General features: G+C 52.2%; 1 protein-coding gene across 12 annotated transcripts in view; it reads right to left on the bottom strand.

The window, feature by feature from the left end:
- Positions 1–20776, bottom strand: part of PNPLA7 (patatin like phospholipase domain containing 7) — an 83218-nt gene that overhangs the window by 42249 nt on the left and 20193 nt on the right. For 8 of the 12 annotated variants that reach the window (XM_069579655.1, XM_069579647.1, XM_069579645.1 and 5 more), the window contains 6 exons: positions 14371–14499; positions 13804–13884; positions 10855–10981; positions 10178–10321; positions 5594–5682; positions 5328–5474 (listed from right to left, as the gene is read on the bottom strand). In XM_069579655.1, coding sequence (XP_069435756.1) covers positions 5328–5474; positions 5594–5682; positions 10178–10321; positions 10855–10981; positions 13804–13884; positions 14371–14499 — 717 coding nt within the window. The remainder of the gene's footprint in view (positions 1–5327; positions 5475–5593; positions 5683–10177; positions 10322–10854; positions 10982–13803; positions 13885–14370; positions 14500–20776) is intronic. The other 4 variants (XM_069579649.1, XM_069579648.1, XM_069579653.1 and 1 more) reach the window with 1 other exon arrangement.

Genomic DNA, 20776 nt, shown 5'->3' with positions numbered 1-20776 from the left:
TTCCAGCTTGCTCTGCAGGTCAGTGCCATCTCAACTGAAACCACTGAAAGTTATTCTATCTGCTGTTCAGTTGCTGAGTCACGTCCGACTCCGGGACCCCATGGACTGCACCACACCAGGCTTCCCTGTTCTTCACCGTCTCCCAGAGTTTGCTCAAACTCATGTCCATTGAGTCAGTGATGTCATCCAACCATCTCATCCTCTGTCACCCTCTTTTCCTCCTGCCCATGGACAGCAAGGAGATCAAACCAGTCAATCCCAAAGGAAATCAGCTGTGAATATTCATTGGAAGGACTGACGCTGAAGCTGAAGCTGCAATACTCAGACCACTTGATGCAAAGAGCCAACTCGCTGGAAAAGTTATACTGTGGATATTGACAAACTGATCGCAAGGTGTATGTGAGGCAAAAGGCCCGGAACAGTGGACACAACACTGAAGGAGAGCAAAGCTGGAGGACTGACACCAGCTAACTGCAAGACTTACTGCAGAGCCAGTTACCGAGACCAGGGGTACTGGAGAGACACTGACAAAGAGCTCAGTGGAACAGAACACAGAGCCCCGAACAGACCCCCAGTGAGTGCAGTCAAGTGGTCTTCGACACAGAACAATGGCAATGGTTAAATGGAGAAGAGAAAGCCTTGTTAACAAATGGTGCTGGAGCACCTGGACATCCACATGCAAAAATCAATCCAGACACAGACCAGAACTTGACTCTTTAAAGAACTAACTCAAAATGGATCATGAAAGTGAAAGTGAAAAGTGAAGACGGATCATAGACCGAAATATAAAGTGGAACGCTACAGAAACCCTAGGAAGATGGCCACAGGCGCAAATCTGAATGGCCCGGGATTGTGTGAGGGGCAACACACGTGTGACACCATAGCCACGGTCCACGAAAGAAAGAATTCATGAGACGGACTTCACTGAAATTAGAACCTTCTGCTTGGTGAAAGACACTGTCAAGAGAATGAAAAGACAAACCACTGATGGTCAAAAAACATTTGCAAAAGATACATCTGATAAAGGACTTTTATGTAAAAATATAAAGAATACACAAAACTCAACAATAAGGAAACAATAAGTTTTAAAAAGGGGCCGAAGACCCTAATAGACCTCTCACCAAAGAAGAATCTCAAATGGCAAATGAGCACGTGGAAAGATCCTCCCCATCATATGTCATCAGGGAGATGCGAATTAAAACGGCGAGCTGTCGCTACCCGGTCATAGAGGCGGCCAAGACCTGCAGCACTGACGACGGCGAGAGCTGGTGGGGAAGGGCCAGTGGGGCCACTCGCTCACTGCCGGCAGGAACGGGAGCCCGGCAGGGCCAGTGCGGGAGGCGGTGCAGCAGCTCCTCACGAAACCAAGCATCTAATACACTCTTACCACGCAGTCCTGCCTCCACACCCCGAGGGTTTACCCAGATGAGCTTAAAACTTCAGGTCTACACAGGCACATACCGCAGCTTCACTCGCAGCTGCCTAAAGTTGGAAGGAAGCAAGATGTTCTCCAGCTGATGAATGGACAAATGCCCTCTGACCCGTCCAGACAATGGAACACTGTTAACCTCGGAAAAGCCGCGAACCGTCGAAGTATGAAAAGACACGGCAGCAGCTCGGACGCAAGCTCCTAAGGAGGGGACCCCATCTGGAAAGGCGCCCTACGCTGCGTGCTCTGTGCCTGGCAGGATTCCAGCTCCGCGGCCTTCTGGGAAAGGCCGAACCACGGCACCAGAAAAAGGGCAGGGGTCGCTGGAGGCTGGGGAGGAGGATCAGCAGGAGAGCACGGGGGCCTCGGGGCAGCGAAACCGCTCCGCGTGAAGCCGCAACAGTGGGCACGTGTCAGCCCACGGGATCCGAGCCCACAGAAGGCATGGCCGCAGTGAGCCCACGGGAGACCCTGGGCTCGGTGCCGACATCGCCAGGCAGGGTCCCGAACTGTGACAGGTGTCCCGGCCGGTGATTACAGAGGAGGTGGTGCGCACTCTCGGGGGGCAGCAGGGACACGGGAGGCCCCTGCACCTGCTTCATTTTGTTGTGAACCTAAAACTGCTCTTCTCTAAAAAATAAAATCCGCTGTAAAAAACTGTTAATAGTGGGAAAAACCATTTCCTGACGACCGCTGAGGAAACATGAACACTGGTGGAGTGGACTATGTTCTGAGGCCTTTCAGCACTTGAACTGTGAGGGTGATACGGCTCTGTTTTGAAACAGGGTCCTTAACCTTCAGAGAGGGATGATGTGGCACAATACAGTGTCTGAAATCTTCCAGGCAGAAGATAACTGGAGGAGGGGTTCGGAACAGAGTAGTAAAGAGACCAGCTGCGAGCAGAGGATTATTGGTTGGGTGACAGGTACATGGGGTGCGTAAGGTTATTTCCACTACCTTTTTACATGTCTAAAGCTTTCTATAATGAATAGGAACATAAAAAATAAATCCTGGATGTACCAATTATTGAATATGAAAAATAAAATAATACAAAGAAGTTTGTTTAAAATTATTAAAATGAGACTAAGAAAATATCGACTAAAATAATATGAACGTTTTATTGATGGATTAGACGGAATAAACAGACTTTTAAGCATAACTGAGGAACTCTGAAGTCCAGCTTTGGGGCATCTGGTTGGCCCAGACTTCTGGCAAAAGGAAAGAGAACGCCTTTCTGAAGGAAATAAAGCCACCTTTGGTCTCCTGTAATTCCCACAAATAAACACTACATATAGCACACAGCTGCCAAGGAAAACCAGGTCCAGTCAGAGGTGAGACACCACAAGCCAGGGCCAGAGGGGACAGACGAGGCCAAGCGACCCCAAGGGCGGGACCCCACAGCAACAGGCATGCACGCGGGCGAGGCGCGTGACAGCTGGGCTCGGGGCAGCAGAGCCAAGAAGCGGGCCTGCCGGCACGGTGACGGGAGAGCCAGCCTCGGACTCAGTCCCAGGCGCGACGGCAGGCCTGCTTCCGACAGAACTCAAATAAGAACATCGACATTTACGCTTCTTTCAAAGACTTTTATGACGAAAACGCAGGAGAAAGCAGAAAAGGCGATGCGCCCCACTCCAGTCCTCTAGCCTGGAAAATCCCTCCGACAGAGGAGCCTGCAGTCCACGGGCTCGCTGAGGGCCGGACACGACTGAGCGACTTCACTTCCACGCACTGGAGAAGGAAACGGAACCCACTCCAATATTCTTGTCTGGAGAGCCCCAGGGATGGGGGAGCCTGGTGGGCTGCCGAGAGTCGGACACGCCTGAAGCGACTCGGCAGCAGCAGCAGCAGAAGAAAGGGCAAGATTCATAACGGGTAAAGGAGAACATGCATTCGTTCGAGTCTTGAGGGCTAAGAGAGGAAATGGACAGAGGCAATACTTGGAGAGATAATGCTGATAATTTGCCTACAGTGATTGAGAGGGACAGACCAAAGAAGCCCACAGAGTCTCGTGCAAGACGAGTAACAAGAAACCCGTGCTCAGTTCTGTCAACGACACCGCGTGATCCGAGAGAGCCTATCCTGACAGCACCAAGGAGACAGCTCTCCTCAAAGGAGGGAAGACGAACACGCCCTCCTCCGCAGACGCTCAGGCCAGAGGCAGAGCACTGCTGCTGCCTTGCCCCGGGACTCAGCCCAGGAGCCACGAGCTGCCCCTCAGGAGGCTGAGCCCCGCAGGAGGGGGGGAGTCACGCGCCAGCCGCGGCCTCCCTCTGCCCGCCTGGGAACTGGCACGCAGCAGCATCTGGACCAGTCTGGCGGAGGCGCCGTGTGCCCCAATGCTGGCCCGAAAGCTGCCCCACTCAGGGGCTGTGCTGTGCACGGGTGCCGATGGCAAAACCTTCATGAAAGTTCCCAGTTCCCGCCCAGGGAGGCCAGGAAGGGAGGCCCCATGAGCTGAGGGGTGTGGGAGGCCCCCATCTATCCCTGTTTTCTGGGGCTCAAGGAGGACATTGCCCTGCGTGGCGCCAGAAGTGAGACAGAAACCGCAGAGGAGTCAGGCCAGATCCCAACAGAGACACTGGAGACAGCATGACTCTGAGCCAGCCAGGTAGTCGTGAGCAAAAGCACATCAATCCAGTCCTTCCCTGCATTCCGCACAAAAATTAATCCCATCCGCTTTAAAACCTGAGAAAGGCGTGACAGCAGAGCTTTTTGAAGACAATATATAAAAATATTTATGAACCCAAAGTAAGGAAATGTTTCTTAGGCACAGAAAGCACTAACCATAAGAGAAAAAAGCGGTGCTGACTGCACTGTAGTTACAAACTTCCGTCCACCAGAGACCATTCAGAAGGCAGAAAGGCAAATCCCAGAGATGGCCACGTGCAAGACCTACGCAGCACAGGACTCTCGTTCAGAAACTGGAAAGAAATCCCAGACGCCTGACAGTGAAAGACAGACAGACGGGCAGCAGGCTCCACATGCTCCCCCACCAGACGCAGAGACAGTGAGATGTGAGAGACGCAGTCCCACCAGCACCAAGGAGATCGCATTAACGCTGAAACCCAAGCCCACACCCCCGCTTTTATCTAAAATGGAAAAGCCCCCAAATTCTGACTGCTGGCACAGAGCCCTCACCCACCAGCTTGGAGGGGACACAGACCCGCGTGTGACTGAGCTCAGCACTGGCATGGACGGAGCCTCTGGCTCAGGCAGCAGAGTGGGCGCAGACTCGGAAGACACACAGGACGCGTCCCTCTTACCCAGCGCACATGTGGGCGCTGGGGAGCCGTCCCCCGGAAGGAAGAGGGGTCGTGGCTGGGAGCACTAACAGTCTAGTCTGGGACGAGGTGGCTTCATACATTTCTGTTTAGAAGGCACACACAACTCTTTATGTGGAGGGAAAAGACAAATAAAACCATGAAAGTGATGAACACACATTTCTAACCCTTTGTTAGCATCCTGAGTGGCGCCCTGTTCCCTGTGGACACCCAGAGGGCAAGGACCCCAGACTGCCCTGGGAGGGGGTCTGTGGAACACCAGCATCAGGACCATCAGGATGCCGTCCTGAGCCCTGCCCGGGGGAAGGGGAAGCCACTGCCACCCCTACCCTGGAACAGCTGCCTGAAGAAGCGGGACTTCTGAGGACAGGGTCTCCAAGACAGGCAGAAGCCCCCCCGATCCCACCCCAGCCAGAGGCGGCAGCGGGGTCACCTGAAGAAGCGGGACTTCCGAGGGCAGGGTCTCCAGGACAGGCAGAAGCCCCCCCGATCCCACCCCAGCCAGAGGAGGCAGCGGGGTCACCTGAAGAAGCGGGACTTCCGAGGGCAGGGTCTCCAGGACAGGCAGAAGCCCCCCCGATCCCACCCCAGCCAGAGGCGGCAGCGGGGTCACGCACATCCAGCTTCATCAGGGTGAGCAGGTCCTGTGTGGCAGCTCTGAGGATGGAGTCTGTCTTCTTGCTGGCAACAGAGTCATCCAAGGTACCGTCCGAGTTGGGGAGGACAGCCGATGGGGTCTCTGCAACAACCACATTCTTCTTGGACTGGAGAAGAACACAGGCAGCGTGATCAGAAGGGTGCAGGTAGCCGGCCAGCCCGGGACCTGACCCAAGACGGGCCAGCAGGAAGCTCCAGCGCAGGGGTGGGGCGGGGAGCTCCCTACCTTGCTGGCCACCGCGCCACCGGGGCGCTCTTCTGTGGGCGGCGGGACCTGGGCTCGGTCACACACCATCCTCAGGTCTGAGGCGGCACCTGTAAATGGAGGGGAGACTCAGGATGCCGCGCTGGTGCCCTGTGCACACCAGGTCCTGAGCACCCACCCAGGGCAGGGCTGGCTGAGTGCACGGCCGTAGGTGACCCTAGACACAGAGCAGCCTCAGGCACTCGCAGAAAGCTGCGGCCACAGCCGCACGCCATGCAGAGGACGGCCAAGCCCAGTCCCAGGCACAGCTGGAGGAGCACGGCGGGCCACTCCCAAGGGGCCAGCGAACCTGGGAGGCGGGAAGGAGCAGCTGTGGGTCTACCTACAGTTTGAGAGCAACTTGGTGGCTCAGAGGTTAAAGCATCTGCCTCCAATACGGGAGACCCAGGTTCAATCCCTGGGTCGGGAAGATCCCCTGGAGAAGGAAATGGTAACCCACTCCAGTATTCTTGCCTGGAGAATCCCATGGACGGAGAAGCCTGGTGGGCTACAGTCCACGGGGTCGCAAAGAGTTGGACACGACTGAGCAACTTCACCTCCACTTTGCCTCAATACCTGGGGCAAATGAATGCAGTTTGTACTCGTATGAAAAAGTAGAAAATGGATTATTAACAGGAACCAGCCATTCCCTTCTCCAGGGAATCCTCCTGACCCAGGGATCGAACTCGAGTCTCCTGCATTGCAGGCAGATTCTTTACCATCTGAGCCACCAGGGAAGCCCCCTACAAAGACCAATCTCCACTAATTTTTTCAACATTATGTTTCATAGGAAAATATTTAAATCTGTATTGAGATTTTCTTATATTAATAAGGTTTTGAAATGTTTAAAATAAACACAGCAGTTAATAACCACTTTTGTCCATCCTAAGAAATATGCACTCATAATATCTTATTATTATATATACCAATATGCTATACTATTATATTATTATTATCAATGTCAAAGCATCACGATACCAGTACCTATTTGAAGAACCACGCTCCCCGTGATAAACACGCACATGTGGAAAGTCATGCTCCTCCTCACTGGCCCGCTGTCACACTCACACAACCCATGAGACCTTACAGCGCTGCGCACAGGGCCTTCCCTGGCGGTCTAGCGGCCAAGACTCTGAGCTCCAGTGCAGGCGGCCCAGGTTTGATCCCTGGTCAGGGAGCTGGATCCCACGTGCTCCAACTAAGACCCAGGGCAGCCAAATAAAAAAATAAAGATAAAATGTTGAGTACAGCTTGCCAGTTTATGGAATTCGATCTGCAGTTGGTTGAATCTGTGGGTGTGGAACCTGAGGGCCCATCTGAGGGGCCATCTGACCGCACTGCACCCTTTCCCACGAGGGCCCTGGGTCTGGTACCCACTGCAGGTTCTTTCAGCAATCTCCCATGACAGCCGAGGGATGACCGAGCATAACTCAGACTTCTGCCAGAATCACGTCCTCTAAGAGAGCATTATCTGCACAGACCAGAGGAAAGGCAAGTCTGTCCCTATGTGGGCGTTAGCTAGATATATTCGTGTAACTGGATACGTCACACGCAGATTTTGTTATATATGGATTGCTATTATTTTTAGTTATCTGTTATTTATTTTATTTGAAAAAAATCACTAAACATGTTTTTAATATGGTGGAGCAAGTGGATAACACATAGAAGAAATATATCCCAACCCCACCCACTTCAGACAGAAGACTCAGTTCTAGGTGAGTATGAAAGATAAAGGCTTCCCTCGTGGCTCAGCTGGTAAAGAAGCCGCCTGCAATGCAGGAGACCCCGGTTTGATTCCTGGGTGGGGAAGACTGGCTGGAGAAGGGATAGGCTGCCCACTGCAGTATTCTTAGGCTTTCCTTGTGGCTCAGTTGGTAAAGAATCCACCTGCAACGCGGGAGACCTGGGTTTGATCCCAGGGTTGGGCAGATCCCCTGGAGAAGGGAAAGGCCACCCAGTCCAGTATTCTGGCCTGGAGAATCCCGTGGGGTAGCAAAGAGTCGGACACGAGCAACTTTCACTTTCACATGAAAGATAAAATGTCAAATCTTACAGGCAGATTTCCTAGACAGGACACAAAATATATTAACCACAAAAGGAAAAATCTGATCGATGGGATTCTTAAAAGATTTCTATTCATCAAAGGATACTATTAAGAGAGAGAAAAGTGATCAGAAAATATTTTTAATACATACATGCACCAAAGAGCTCATACAGAGAATATCTAAAGAACTCGTACAAATCCATAAGAAAATGAAAGGAAAACCAAGCGAAAAGGGCCAAAAGGCAATAAAAACCCCGCCCCCAAGGAGATGGAGGATCCTCAGGCTCACAAGTCACCAGAAAGACGGGGCGGCAGCCACAGCAAGGCCTGGGTGCAGGGCACACGGGGGCCGAACGAGAAAGCAAGGCTTCCTGGGAGCGCCGGGGCCGCCGAGCCGCACGGCTCCCAGCGGCGCGCCTGTGTGCTGACCCTCCTACAAACGAGGCCAGTGAGCACCTGAGTGGGGCTGAGAATCAGACTGCTGGAATTTAAATACAAACAACCACACGTGGCAGGTGGCTGTGTCCTGGACTGTGTGGACTGGAGCAACCAGTCTTGTGACTCTGGTGAGGGTATAACCAGGTGAGCACTAGGAACCCCCGGCAGCACCTCCCAAGCTGAACACAGCACACCTGCCCCCGTCACTCGGCAGCTCCACAGGTAACATGCGTCCCACAGACACACGGGTGCCGTGTGTGTTCACAGCGAGACAGCGCTTCACACCGAGAATGGTGTGTTGCCGTATGGCACGTGGAGGCCACAAACAAGGCTGAGCAGAAGCCAGACTCAAAGCCAGTCTCAGGGTTCAGAGGTCAGGGGGACGCGAGGGCACAGGATGATAACCGCACCACTGCTGATAGGAACTGCGGGGCGCCCAACCGGGGCCCCTTCTGGGTGCTGGCCTCACGGGGGGCTCGGTTCATGCAGATTCATCCCGAGTCCCCGAGGGCCTGCACGCTCTGTATGCACACTGCCCGACCATGAACAGCCTGTGAAGATGAAGAATCGCCGCCGATTGCTAATCGTGAAGAAGCAGATGGATACACAGACAGGACATGAAGACCCCTCAGCAGCAGCTCCAAGTAATGGAACACCGAGGACAGGCACATCCGCCGACAAAAGCAGTGGTGGCAAGCGGCTGGGGGGTGACGGCTGATGGGCCGGGGTCTCTCTACCAGGTGACGAAAATGTGCTGGAACTAGGTAGTGGAGGCTGATGTGCAACTCCGTGAAACTACTGAAAACCAACAAAGCTGTGAACTTTAAAAGGGTTCAGTCTGGGACGTTCCTGGCGTTCCAGTGTTCAGGACTCCACACTCCACTGTGGAGGATGCAGACTCAGACCCTCTGGCTCGGGACTAAGACCTTGCAAGCCACGTGGCACGGCCAAACTAAATAACTAAAAGGGTGGATTTTATGGTGAGTTAATTTTACCTCAAGAAAGTTGACTAAAAAAAAAATCTATGTAGATACAGAAAGGAAAGGTGATGCCGAATGAAGACAGCCCTAGAAAATGCACCAGAAAACTGAAAGATTGTTTTGTGAGTGGTGCTGGGTAAATTACCACTAGACAGAGAAAGAAAAAGCTGACTTTCCTACCCTGAATATAACGTAAGAGGGAGCCATGAGGAAAGAAAGACTTCCACATGGAAAGTGAAGCTGAAAAGCCACCAGACAAGAATCCAGAAGAGTGTGTTTACATCCAATAAGAAGGAGAAGCAAGTGAGACCCAGAACATAGCCACAGGGCAACAGCTGGTTTCCAGATACGGACACCAAGGGTCTCTGACCCAAAAGCAGAGGCCGGGAGAAGGGACGTGGACATTAAAACTGATGGGAGATCTCTATCTGGAGCATAAGAAAAATTTATGCAAACCAACAAAACAAATTCAGGAAACCCTGCAGAAAATGGGCAAAGAATATAAACAGGTAACTCTTAAAGAGGGAACCCACACAGCTCTCGGGCACACCAGACGATTCAACCTGCCAGCAACCCAGGAAACACAGGTGAAGACAAGACAGAGCCGTCCTCGGGGGGCACCACCAGCGTCCCACAGCTGGGACACACCGAGGGCAAGCACGCACTGCAGGTCTCATCGGCCAGCTGAGGTCACAGCAAAGGTCCCCATCAGGGAGGTGCCCGGGAGAGGGAAGAGAGCTGGCTGCTGACCAGAGGTCACAAGGAGCCCTCTCTGCAGCCGAGACCCGACAGGAAGACCAAGCAGACAGCAGAGAGGGCCGGTGCAGGCACCTCACGGGGAGGAAAGCTGGGCGATGGCTGGGGTGCCAGGGAGACAGCAGAGGCAGCAGCCTGCTAGCACAGCCCGGCTCAGGGGCAAAGGGAGGGCAGCAGGCAGCGATTACAGCAGGGCTGTGCAGGGCCCAGCTGGGGAAACGCCCTGGACACGGAGGCTGGGGGAGGGATGCAGGGCCACTGAGGCTTCCACAGAGGCCAGGACGCAGGTGCAGGGGCCCCTAGACCCAGAGCGTGCTGGCCATCTGGGTGGGTCAGAGGGCCCTTTACCTGCAGGAGCCGAAGAGGCCTGGATGCCAGCCTGGGCCTGGCTGAGCTTGGCCGCCACCTCTTCGTGGACAGAAGGCAGCAGGACGGGGTGGCTCCTCTTGGGCAGAGGCCCACAGACTGCGGCGCGGCTGCCCCCATGATCTGCTGGGAGGAGCCAGGATGAGGCAAGGTCTCTGCTCCCAGAGGGCACAGGCCGCACGACTGGGGGCCTGAGACAGCTCCTGGCGGACCCTGCCCCCTGCCCCCGCAGGCCAGCTGCTCGTCACCCGCACCTGTCTGGCCCATCACCCGTGCCCGCCTGCTCAGGCAAGTGGCAAGTGAGCGGCAGCCCCGGCTGCCCTCCCAGGTCTGCCGCCCAGCTCTGAGCACCCTCAAAGAGCCTGGCCAGCCTGCCCCCCGGCCCCCGCTCCTCATTCTTAAATGGATAGGGAGAGCCCAGGGCAGTCAGCGTGCCTGTGTGTCACCGTCATCCCAGAGGGGGGTCCCAGGAGACAAGCCCAGTCAACAGCTTCCTTCCCCAAACCCACGCTCCCCGAGTGCTCAGAGCAGTGCACGCAGAGGGCAAAGCTGGGGGCCCGCCCTTGGCTGGTTTTCTCCTAGGAGGAGTAGGGGCAGGATGTGTGTGGCGGGACAGCTGGTGACTGAGGGCAGGAGGCTGGCCCCGGGGCGGGCAGAACCTGGGCCGCAGGGCTCCTGGGACCGAGGTGGCCTCTCCAGCCTCTCCTCCAGACTGCAGCACGTCGGCTTCTTGGCCTTCCCGGCAGTCACGCTGGCCACAGACACGAGCGGGATGGCCTGGCTCTCCTGAGACGGGGAGAAGCAGGGCTGCCTCAGGAGCGCTCCTGGCGCAGCACCCTGAGCGGGGAGGCACCAGGCTTCGGCGACTGGAAGGGAGGCAGTGACCTACTAGGGCACCGGGGACGCAGAAAGAGGAGGGCTTAAGGCAAGAAAGGCCCAGCTTGCTGTCGTCTTGCAAACTCCACCAGGTTTAAATAGCGGTCAAAACCATCAGACCCTCAATACACTTCATTAAGATGAGGCAACGTAGGAAACACAGGACATGCCCCAAAGTATCAGCAAAGGGAGACGGGAGAACCGGGAGCGCACCAAGCGTGGTGTGGAGGCTGAGTGAACACTCGCTCAGCCTGCAGGCCCTCGGGCCCGCTGGAGTGTGGCTCATGAGGCTCCGGGCCCTCCTGGCCCCCACATCATGCTTACCTGTCGGGAGCCAGTGTGAGGAACTCCGCCCATGGCAAAGGTCATGAGGAAGGAGGCTTGGCATACGCAAAGGCGTGATCAAGCCTCAGGAACCCCCCTGTTCCTGAGCATCTACCCCCAAAACCAGAGTCTGTTTTGTGCTCTCACCTACACCTCTGACTTTTCGGGGGGCTCTCCCCCATAACCGTTTCTCTCGGAGAAGGAGTAAACGTGCAGCTCCAAGGCAATAAAAATTCCTGGGCGTGACAAGAGTGTTTCAGCTTAGGACTCCTCTGAAGGTTATCTAGCCGTCCTGTATAGGTTCATCCGGCCACATGTGATTGTTTACAGCCTCCCAATCTGAGAGGCATGAGATGTTTTATTCTTACTAAAGGCAAATTATTTTGGGGAGTTGGAAATTATTAGTATAGTGGGTTGGTTAGGAATTATATTGGTGAAGGGTTTTTCATTTGTTGTGCCAATAATTGCTGCTAATTCCCTGCTCTGGGTGGGACAAGGGTCTTAGGTCAAACCCCTCTGCTGCCAGACTAGCTTGTGTGACAGGATTATCCATACTCCTGCCACTATGCACATGATTGTTCACTACCTCTCAACCATAAACAGCACAGAGAGTTTTGGAGTATTTTTAAAGTCTTAATTAGCATAGGGCTTTTCTCATTGTTGAGTCAATGATTGCCGCCAGGCCTCCATATCCTTAGGCACCTGGGAATATATTAATCAATCTATCTGGAATATAGCAAAGGAAATATAGTAGTTTTTAAGGTTAGCAATACTAGACTTTTTGAGTGAATGAATTTTCTCTTTTGGAATAGATCACTGTACTTTGTTATAAATCACTGTGTCCTTGCTATGTAAAAATGTAACTTTATCACTATGTTAAGACTAAATAGATCTTAAGGGGAACATTGGTGAAAGGATTTTCATTTGTTGGGATGATGTTTGCTGCTAAATCTCCATGTTCCCTGCCCTTATAATGAATATAACTAGCATATAGGAGAAATAAGCATTAACCTTTAAGCATATAGGAGAAATAAGTATTAACCTTTAAGATTAATCATGTTAACCTTGGGTTAAATAAATTCTTTTCTTGATTGTAACTCACTACACCCTCACCCTATAGGAATGTAACTTTATTTGGAGGATGGTGCCTGGTTTAAGAAAAAAAACACCCTTGGAAGAAATAAGTTTTTTGGTTATCAGAAAGAAAGGGTCGTAAAATGTCAGCAGGCCTCATGGCTAGAAGATGATGTAAAATACTTAAGACCTTTTTGTGTGAAGCACCTGATTTTGATAAAGGTCAGGACTGCTGACCACTCCCCCCCACCCCCGTGAGTCTGTACTCATCCCTATGTGTAACGAAACGTATATAAGCAAACCCAAAAATAAAGAAATGGGATCAGTTTCCGGAAAGACTGATTCCCCCACGTCATTCTTTTCTGCTCCCTGTTTTTCTGGCTGAATTCCCATCTGGAGCATGGGTGCTCGCCACGTCTACTTACTTGCCCCGGTTTTCAAGCCCATGCGAGAAGGAGCCTAAGGAGGGGCACCTTCCGATATTCAAGTGGCACCGGTGGCCCAATGTAGATGGTGCAAATTCCTTGTCTTGGAATTTTATTGGCATCCCACGTAAACCAAGTTATTCAGCCCCTTTTTCTCTCCTACTATTTTCTGGCCGAATTCTCATCTGGTGCATGGGTGCCCACCAAGCCTATTAATTTTGCCTGGGCTTCTAAGATCGGACCGGGGCCGGGGAGGGGGGTGGGGCTCAGTGCCTCCTCTCCTTCGGGAGAACGGGAAGACGCCTGCGGCCTGCGTAGGTGGTGATTGGTATCCTATGTGAACCAAGTTATTCAGCCTCTTTTTCTCTGCTCATCTTCTAATCCCTCTCTATCTGTAATTAAATAAGTTATCTTTATGGATGCCGACGCCATCCCCACCTTCGAATTTCCTGGATCCACCAGGGCTGGACCCTGGCACTTACCGTTCACCAGAATTGAGGGGGTGAAGCAGCTTCTCCCACCCCACAGCCATCAGCTCAATCCACTGGCCTTGATTGAGGCAGGGTCGAGGGCAGGGCACGCTGCCCCAGGTGCCCTCAGAGGGGCCCAGGGCAAGGGGCACGCCAGGGACACAGCTCCGCTGCTGGGTGTCGGCTCAGCACAGGTCAGGTAGAAGCTGGGAGGGCAACCACGCACACAGAACAGGGGGACCAGAGAAGCGGAGTTTGGCCAAACCACAGGCCCTCCCAGAGGGGAGCCGTGTGGACACGGGGCCGCAGACAGGCAGCGTGTCCCCGGGACAAGCTCAGCACTGGGCCAGGACACCCCACCCCGGCCTGTCTGCTGGCCCGCCCCTTGAGGCAGAAGCAGCTGTCCCGAGGACCCATGGTGGGAGGCCGGCACACTCACGGGGTTGAAGAGCTCTGTGGTCAGGCCCAGGTAGTTGTGCAGAGCCAGAAAGGTGACCCTCTGCAGCCGCACCATGATGATCTGCAGAGAGACGAGCCAGCTGAGCGGGACGGGCCTCCCCAGGGGCTGAGCCTGCCAACCTCGTGGGCCGGAGAGCCCCTGGTGGAGACAACCCAGCCTGCACGCAAGGTGTGGGCACGGGGCAGCAGGAACCTGCACTGCCTCTGCAAGTTTCTAAAATTACTTCAAATCAAGACATTTAATAACAATAAGAGTTCTTTTGGGACATGGTAGGCAATCTGAAGACTGCATTGAAGCTATCAATATTAATTTTTACAGCAAAATATGTATTACAAGGTTTTAGAAAAACATCTTAGTTCTTCTGACACCCACCATGAGCCCCACGTCGCCAGCACTCAGTCCTGCCGGTGAAGGCACTTCCACTACTGTGGACATGCCTCGTGGCCCCGGGACACAGTACACCGATGAGATACTCAGGGCCTCGACCCTGGGCCCCTCCCTGAGACGGCCAGGGCGCCAGACAGACGGCCTGGAAAAGTGGCTCACCTGTACCACCCTCACCAGAGTTTCAGGATATCTCTCAAAAACTCCTTGAAACGCCGTAGCCGGGAGCCGGAGGATGGTGGAGGGGACAGCAGCGCGGGCGGACACCGTTCTGTACGGTGCCGCATGGCCCTGCAACGACAGCCCCAGTCAGGCCGTGCCGGCCGCCCCGAGGCCTGGAGCCTGGCTCCCTCAGCCCGCGTGCGGCCTCAAGCATCACAGCTCTCAGCTCCCCGCTCTCCTGGCCTCTGGCAAGGCCTAGGAGCCAGGATCACCCACCCAACGAGCCCGCTGAGCCCTGCCTGGCCACCAGCGCAGCTCCCGGTGGCCGAGGACCGGCTGGGCGCCACTTGGGAACCGGCGGGTGTGTGACAGCAAAGCTGCCTCTTTCAGCCTGTCATCATTCCCAGGCAGTGGCCTGGCCCCTTCTGGCTCGCAGTTCTGAGCCATGCCACCACCTCTCCTCTGAGAGCCGCTCCAGGCAACCACCAGCTTTTTTCTGAACTGATGTTTTCCTTTGTCAAAGTACCACATAAGCAGAATCACACTGGGCCAGGCTGCTCCCACTGAGACAGCACACTCGAGGGGCACCGTGCTGCTGGTATGCCAGGAGTCTGTGCTGTTTGTTGGCGGGAACCAGCCTGCTTTGCGGACGCATCACAGTTTCCTCGCGCACCTGGCATACGCGTGCTTGCGTGCTCAGCTGCCTCCGCCATGGCTGACTCCGCAACCTCATGGACTGTAGCCCACCGGATTCTCTGTCCACAGGGCTCTGAGGCAAGAATGCTGGGGCGGATCACCTTGTCCTCCCACAGGGGGTCTTCCGGAACTGGAGTTCAGGCTCCCACCTGCCTGCGCTTCGTACTTCACAGGCAGACTGTTTACCAACTGAGCTACCTGGGAAGCCCTATGCATCCAGTGGGTGAAGGACATTTGGGCTGTTCCCAGTATTGGCAATTACAGATAAAACTAAATATTTCCATACCGGATTTTGTGTGAACAAAGTTTTCATCTTCCTTGCTAAATATTGTGGAATTATTTACCAAAACCGCAGCTAGAGTTGGAGTGGGGGCTGACCTGTAAGGGGGAGCGCTCACACATACCACCATGTCAGTTACCACCCTTGTCAGTTACCCGAAAGAGGAAAAAGCCTCTGCCTGCATTTTGGATGGGAATTTGCCTCTACCTATCCTCCGGCCATAAAGGCTGAGCATGGAAGAACTGATGCTTTCCAACTGTGGTGCTGGAAAACACTCTTGAGAGTCCCCTGGACTGCAAGGAGATCAAACCAGTCAATCCTAAAGGAAATCAACCCTGAATATTCATTGGAAGGACTGATGCTGAAGCTCCAATACTTTGCCAGGCATGGGCTGCAGCCTGCCTGGTTTCCCTGTCCTTCACTATCTCCTGCAGTTTGCTCAAACTCAAGTCCATTGAGCCAGTCAAGTCCATTGAAGCCATCCAACCATCTCATCCTCTGTTGCCCACTTCTCTTCCTACACTCAATCCTTCCCAGCATCAGGGTCTTTTCCAATGAGTCAGCTCTTTGCATCAGGTGGCCAAAGTACTGGAGCTTCAGTTTCAGCAACAGTCCTTCCAATGAGTACTCAAGGTTGATTCCCTTCAGGATTGACTAGTTTGAGCTCCTTGCTGTCCAAGACTCTTGCTCTCAAAAGTCTTCTCCGGTGCCACAGTTCAAGCACGTTGGTTCTCTGGCATTCAGCCTTCTTTATGGACCAATTCCCATTTCGGTACCTGACAGTGAAAGTCGCTCAGTCGTGTCCCAGGGACTACGTAGCCCATGGAATTCTCCGTGTCAGAATACTGGAGTGGATAGCGGCTCCCTTCTCCAGGGAATCTTTCTGACCCAGGAATTGAACCGGGGTCTCCTACATTGCAGGCACATTTTTTACCAGCTGAGCTACCAGGGAAGCCCAGATTGGTACACGACCACGGGAAAGCCATCGTTTCGATCACATGGACCTTTGCTGGCAAAGGGATGCCTCTGCTTTTCAATACAGCCTAGACCTGCCATGGCTTTTCTTCCAGGGAGCGAGTGGCTCTTAATTTCATGGCTGCAGTCACCATCCACAGTGATTTTGGAGCCAAGAAAAGAAAATATGTCACTGCTTCTACTTTTCCCTTCTATTTGCCATGAAGTCGTGAGACTGGATGCCGTGATCCTGGTTTTTTCAATGTTGAGCTTTAAGCCAGCTTTTTCACTCTCTCTCACTTTCATCAAGGGGCTCTTTAGTCCCTCCTCACTTTCCGCCATTTGAATGTGTCATCTGCATGTCTGAGACTGTTAGTGTTTCCCCCAGCAGTCTTGATTCCAGCTTGTGCTTCCTCCAGCCCAGCGTTTCTCAGGATGTGCTCTGCATGTAAGTTAAATAAGCAGGGTGACAACATACAGCCTTGATGTACTCCTTTCCCAATTTGGAACCAGTCTGTTGTTCCATGTCTGGTTCTAACTGTTGCTTTTTGACCTGCACACAGGTTTTTCAGAAGGCAGGTAAGGTAGTCTGGTATTCCTATCTAAGAATTTTTCCACAGTTTTTTGTGATTCACACAGTCAAAGCTTTAGCATAGTCAATGAAGCAGAAGTAGATGTTTTTCTGGAATTCCCTTTTTCTATGATCCAACAGATGTTGGCAATTTGATCTTCTGGTTCCTCTGCCTTTTCTAAATAAAGCTTGTACATCGGGAAGTTCTTGATTCATGTACTGTTGAAGCCTAGCTCGAAGGATTTTGAGCAATACCTTCCTGCTGCTGCTGCTAAGTCACTTCAGTCGTGTCCGACTCTGTGCGACCCCATAGACGGCAGCCCACCAGGCTCCCCCGTCCCTGGAATTCTCCAGGCAAGAACACTGGAGTGGGTTGCCATTTCCTTCTCCAATGCATGAAAGTGAAAAGCAAAAGTGAAGTCGCTCAGTCGTATCCCACTCTTAGCGACCCCCTGGACTGCAGCCCACCAGGCTCCTCCGTCCATGGGATTTTTCAGGCAGAAAACTGGAGTGGAGTGCCATTGCCTTCTCCGATTACCTTCCTAGTGTGTGAAATAAGCACAACTGTGCGGTAGTTTGGACATTCTTTGGCATTGCCTTTCTTTGGGATTGGAATGAAAACTGACCTTTTCCAGTGCTTTGGTCACTACTGTTTTCCAAATTTGCTGACATTTACTACCATTTGCTTTAAGACCCAGAATATATTAACAGTATGTATTGTGAGTGCCCCATGTCCACATGAAAGGAATGTACTTGCTATTGCTGGGAAGAGTGTTCAATAAATGTTCACTTAATTAATTAAGCAAGGAGGCCGATGGTGCTGTTTAGATTCGCTACATCTCTGTAGACTTTCTGTTTACCTATGCTACTGATCACTGAAAGAGTGAAGTCATCAGCTATAACTAGGGATCCATTTCTCCTTTCACATCTATAAGTTTCTGCTCCACTTTTGAAATTCCATTCTTAGGAGAATACACATGTGGGGTTGCTCTATCTTCTTGATGAGTGGTATTCCTCACCCCAGAAACTTTCTGTGGTCTGAAGTCTACTTTGTCTAACATTAATGCGGCCTTTCGGTTTTGAGTTTTCATGATGTAGTCTATCATATTCTTTTCTTTTTAATCTACCTAAGTCTTTATGGCTATAGTAGTTTTATGAAGCCAGCATGTAGCTGGATATTGGTATTTCTATCTAAACTGATCACCATTTAATTGATGCATTCAACATTATTACTGATGTATCTAGGGTTAGGCTCCAATTTTCTGGGGAATGTTGAAATTTTTAGCAAGTTATCAAGCTGCCTGGGTTCAGACCATGAGTTCTGTCTTACTCCCTGGCCCATCCCACTGCTGTGTGGGGCTGGAGGCCTGCATCTCTGATTTTTGGGTGATGCCTCAAGTGCTTGGCTCTGCTAGCACCAATGCCCCTCGGTCTGAGACCTGGGCTGAGGCTGCATCTCAGCCGGGTTCTCACGGCCGTGCCTGGCCTGTGCCATGCTGCTGTCTGTCCGCCCTGAGACTCTCAAGAGCCACCCCCACTCTCTCCCACACCGAGAGCCCAGGATCGGGCTGCCCTGAGACAGAGCACTGAGACGGAAGGGGAAGCGACCGTCCCTGGGCTGCTCTTCCTGTTTGCAGCTCCCAACCGCGACCTGCCCACTTTTATTTTCAGATTCCTGGGTAACTGCTTTGCATTCTACCCAAAGTTTCTGTTGTTACCAGCAGGAGAGAGAGGCTATGGTAGCATCACTCTGCCACGGCAGAACAGGAATTCTATTTCATTCTTATTAAAAATAAAATCTCAGTGTCTCTCTTCTTTGAAAGCCAGAATGAAGAAGCTTAATAAATTGCCACAGAGAGCAGCACGCCTGTGTGGTGAGGCTCACTGTTGCTGCTGTTGGACAGCCCTGCTTTACTTGTATGCAATGCCCTGCAAAAAAGAACTCACACAGATAAAACCTAGTGGATGTCCAGTCTCCTGACCTGACTGTCCATGAGTGAACATGGAAAATGCCCCTTTCTCCAAACAGCCCTGCCTGTTGGGAACACTGGGCTCCGGATCAAGGGGTCCTCGGTGTGTTTTGGGCTTAGTTATATCGCTTCTGCCTTGAAGTCCTTTCTCCCTGCTTCAGATCCTTTATACTGAGAAGGCTGTCCCTGTATGAATCCAGAGAAGCCAAAGCTCAAACAGATACATGCACCCCAATGTTCACAGCATTACTATTCACAAGAGTCAGGCCACAGAAGCAACCTAAGTGTCCATCAACAAACGGACGGATAAGGAAGGTGTGGCCTATATACACACAGTGGAGGACATGTACACAATGGAGTATATGCACACAGTGGAGTATATATATATACACACAGTGGAGGACATGTACAGAATCAAGTATACATACACAACGGAGTACACGTACACACTGAGGAGTATATGTACACAATGTGGAGTGTGTATATATACACAGTGTGGAGTATATATACACAGTGGAGTACGTGTACACAATACAGTACATGTACACAATGGAGTGCATGTACACAGTGTGGAGTATATATATATATACACAGTGGAGTATGTATACACAATGTGGAGTATGTGTACACAGTGGAGTCTATGTACACAATGTGGAGTATGTATACACAGTGTGGAGTATATATATATATACACAGTGGAGTATATGTACACAACGGAGTATATATACACAGTGGAGTATATAAACACAATGTGGAGTATGTATACACGGTGGAGTACGTGTACACAATACAGTACATGTACACAATGGAGTGCATGTACACAGTGGAGTATATATATATATACACACAGTGTGGAGTATGTGTACACAATGCGATACTGTGGCTGTTTAGTTGCTGGGTCATGTCCAACTCTTTGAAACCCTATGGAGTGTAGTCTGCCAGGTTCCTCTGTCCATGGGATTTCCCCGGCAAGAATACGAGAGTGAGTTGCCATTTCCTTGACAAGAGGACTTTCCCAGACCAGGGAGTGAAGCTGTGTCTCCTCCTTGGCAGGCTGATTCCTCACCACTGAGCCACCTGGGAAGCATTTACGGAACGCCACTCAACCATAAAAAGGAGGGAAGTAATGCCGCTTGCAGCAATATGGATGGACCTAGGGATTACTAAGTAAAGTAAGTCCAAGACAGAGATCACGGAATTAACCAGGTGAATGAATTCCACGTATATGTGGAATTTTTATTTGAATTATACGAATGAACTTGTTTACAAAACAGAAACAGAGTCACAGAAAACAGACATAGAAAACAAACTTACGATCACAGAAAGGGAAACGGAGGGAGGGATAAAGCAGGAGTTTGGGATCAACACGGACACACCCCTGTGTATGAAGTAGACGAAACAACGTCTGACTCTACGGCGCAGGGAGCAGCACTCAAGCGGCCGCAATAACCTATGAAGAAAAGGGACCTAGGAAAAGCGGCACGCATCTGAATATAGCTCAGCCACTCTGTCGCACAGCTAGAGCTAACGTGACACTGTAAACCAACTAACTATAATGCAACGTTTAAAACCCATAACAACCAAAAAGTTTTGAGTTCAAAACAATAAGAGAGAGAGGAGGTTGATCCATAGAAGATCCACGACCACACCACAAGCAGCAGGAGCCCCAAGCAACACAGAGCAGCCACCTGCCAGGCGCCCAACACAGGGCCTGGGGGCCAGCTCCAGAGGCCCTGGGAGGAAGAGGCAGAGGCCAAGCCAGGTCACGGCTCGGCCCTCGATGCGCACGCACCCCCGGCTGCTCTGTGGGGCGCGGGCGAACTCCTCGTGGGCTGACAGGGGTAAGGGTTGCTCTCAGACACGACCCCACTCCACTTCCAGGCCAGCTCTACAAGACCTGTGCTGGCGGTATATCTCACGCTCACCAGGGAGCCA

Source organism: Ovis canadensis, chromosome 3 (assembly GCF_042477335.2).
Source record: "Ovis canadensis isolate MfBH-ARS-UI-01 breed Bighorn chromosome 3, ARS-UI_OviCan_v2, whole genome shotgun sequence".
Lineage (NCBI taxonomy): Eukaryota > Metazoa > Chordata > Mammalia > Artiodactyla > Bovidae > Ovis > Ovis canadensis.
This window is presented reverse-complemented; position numbering and strand designations above follow the sequence as displayed.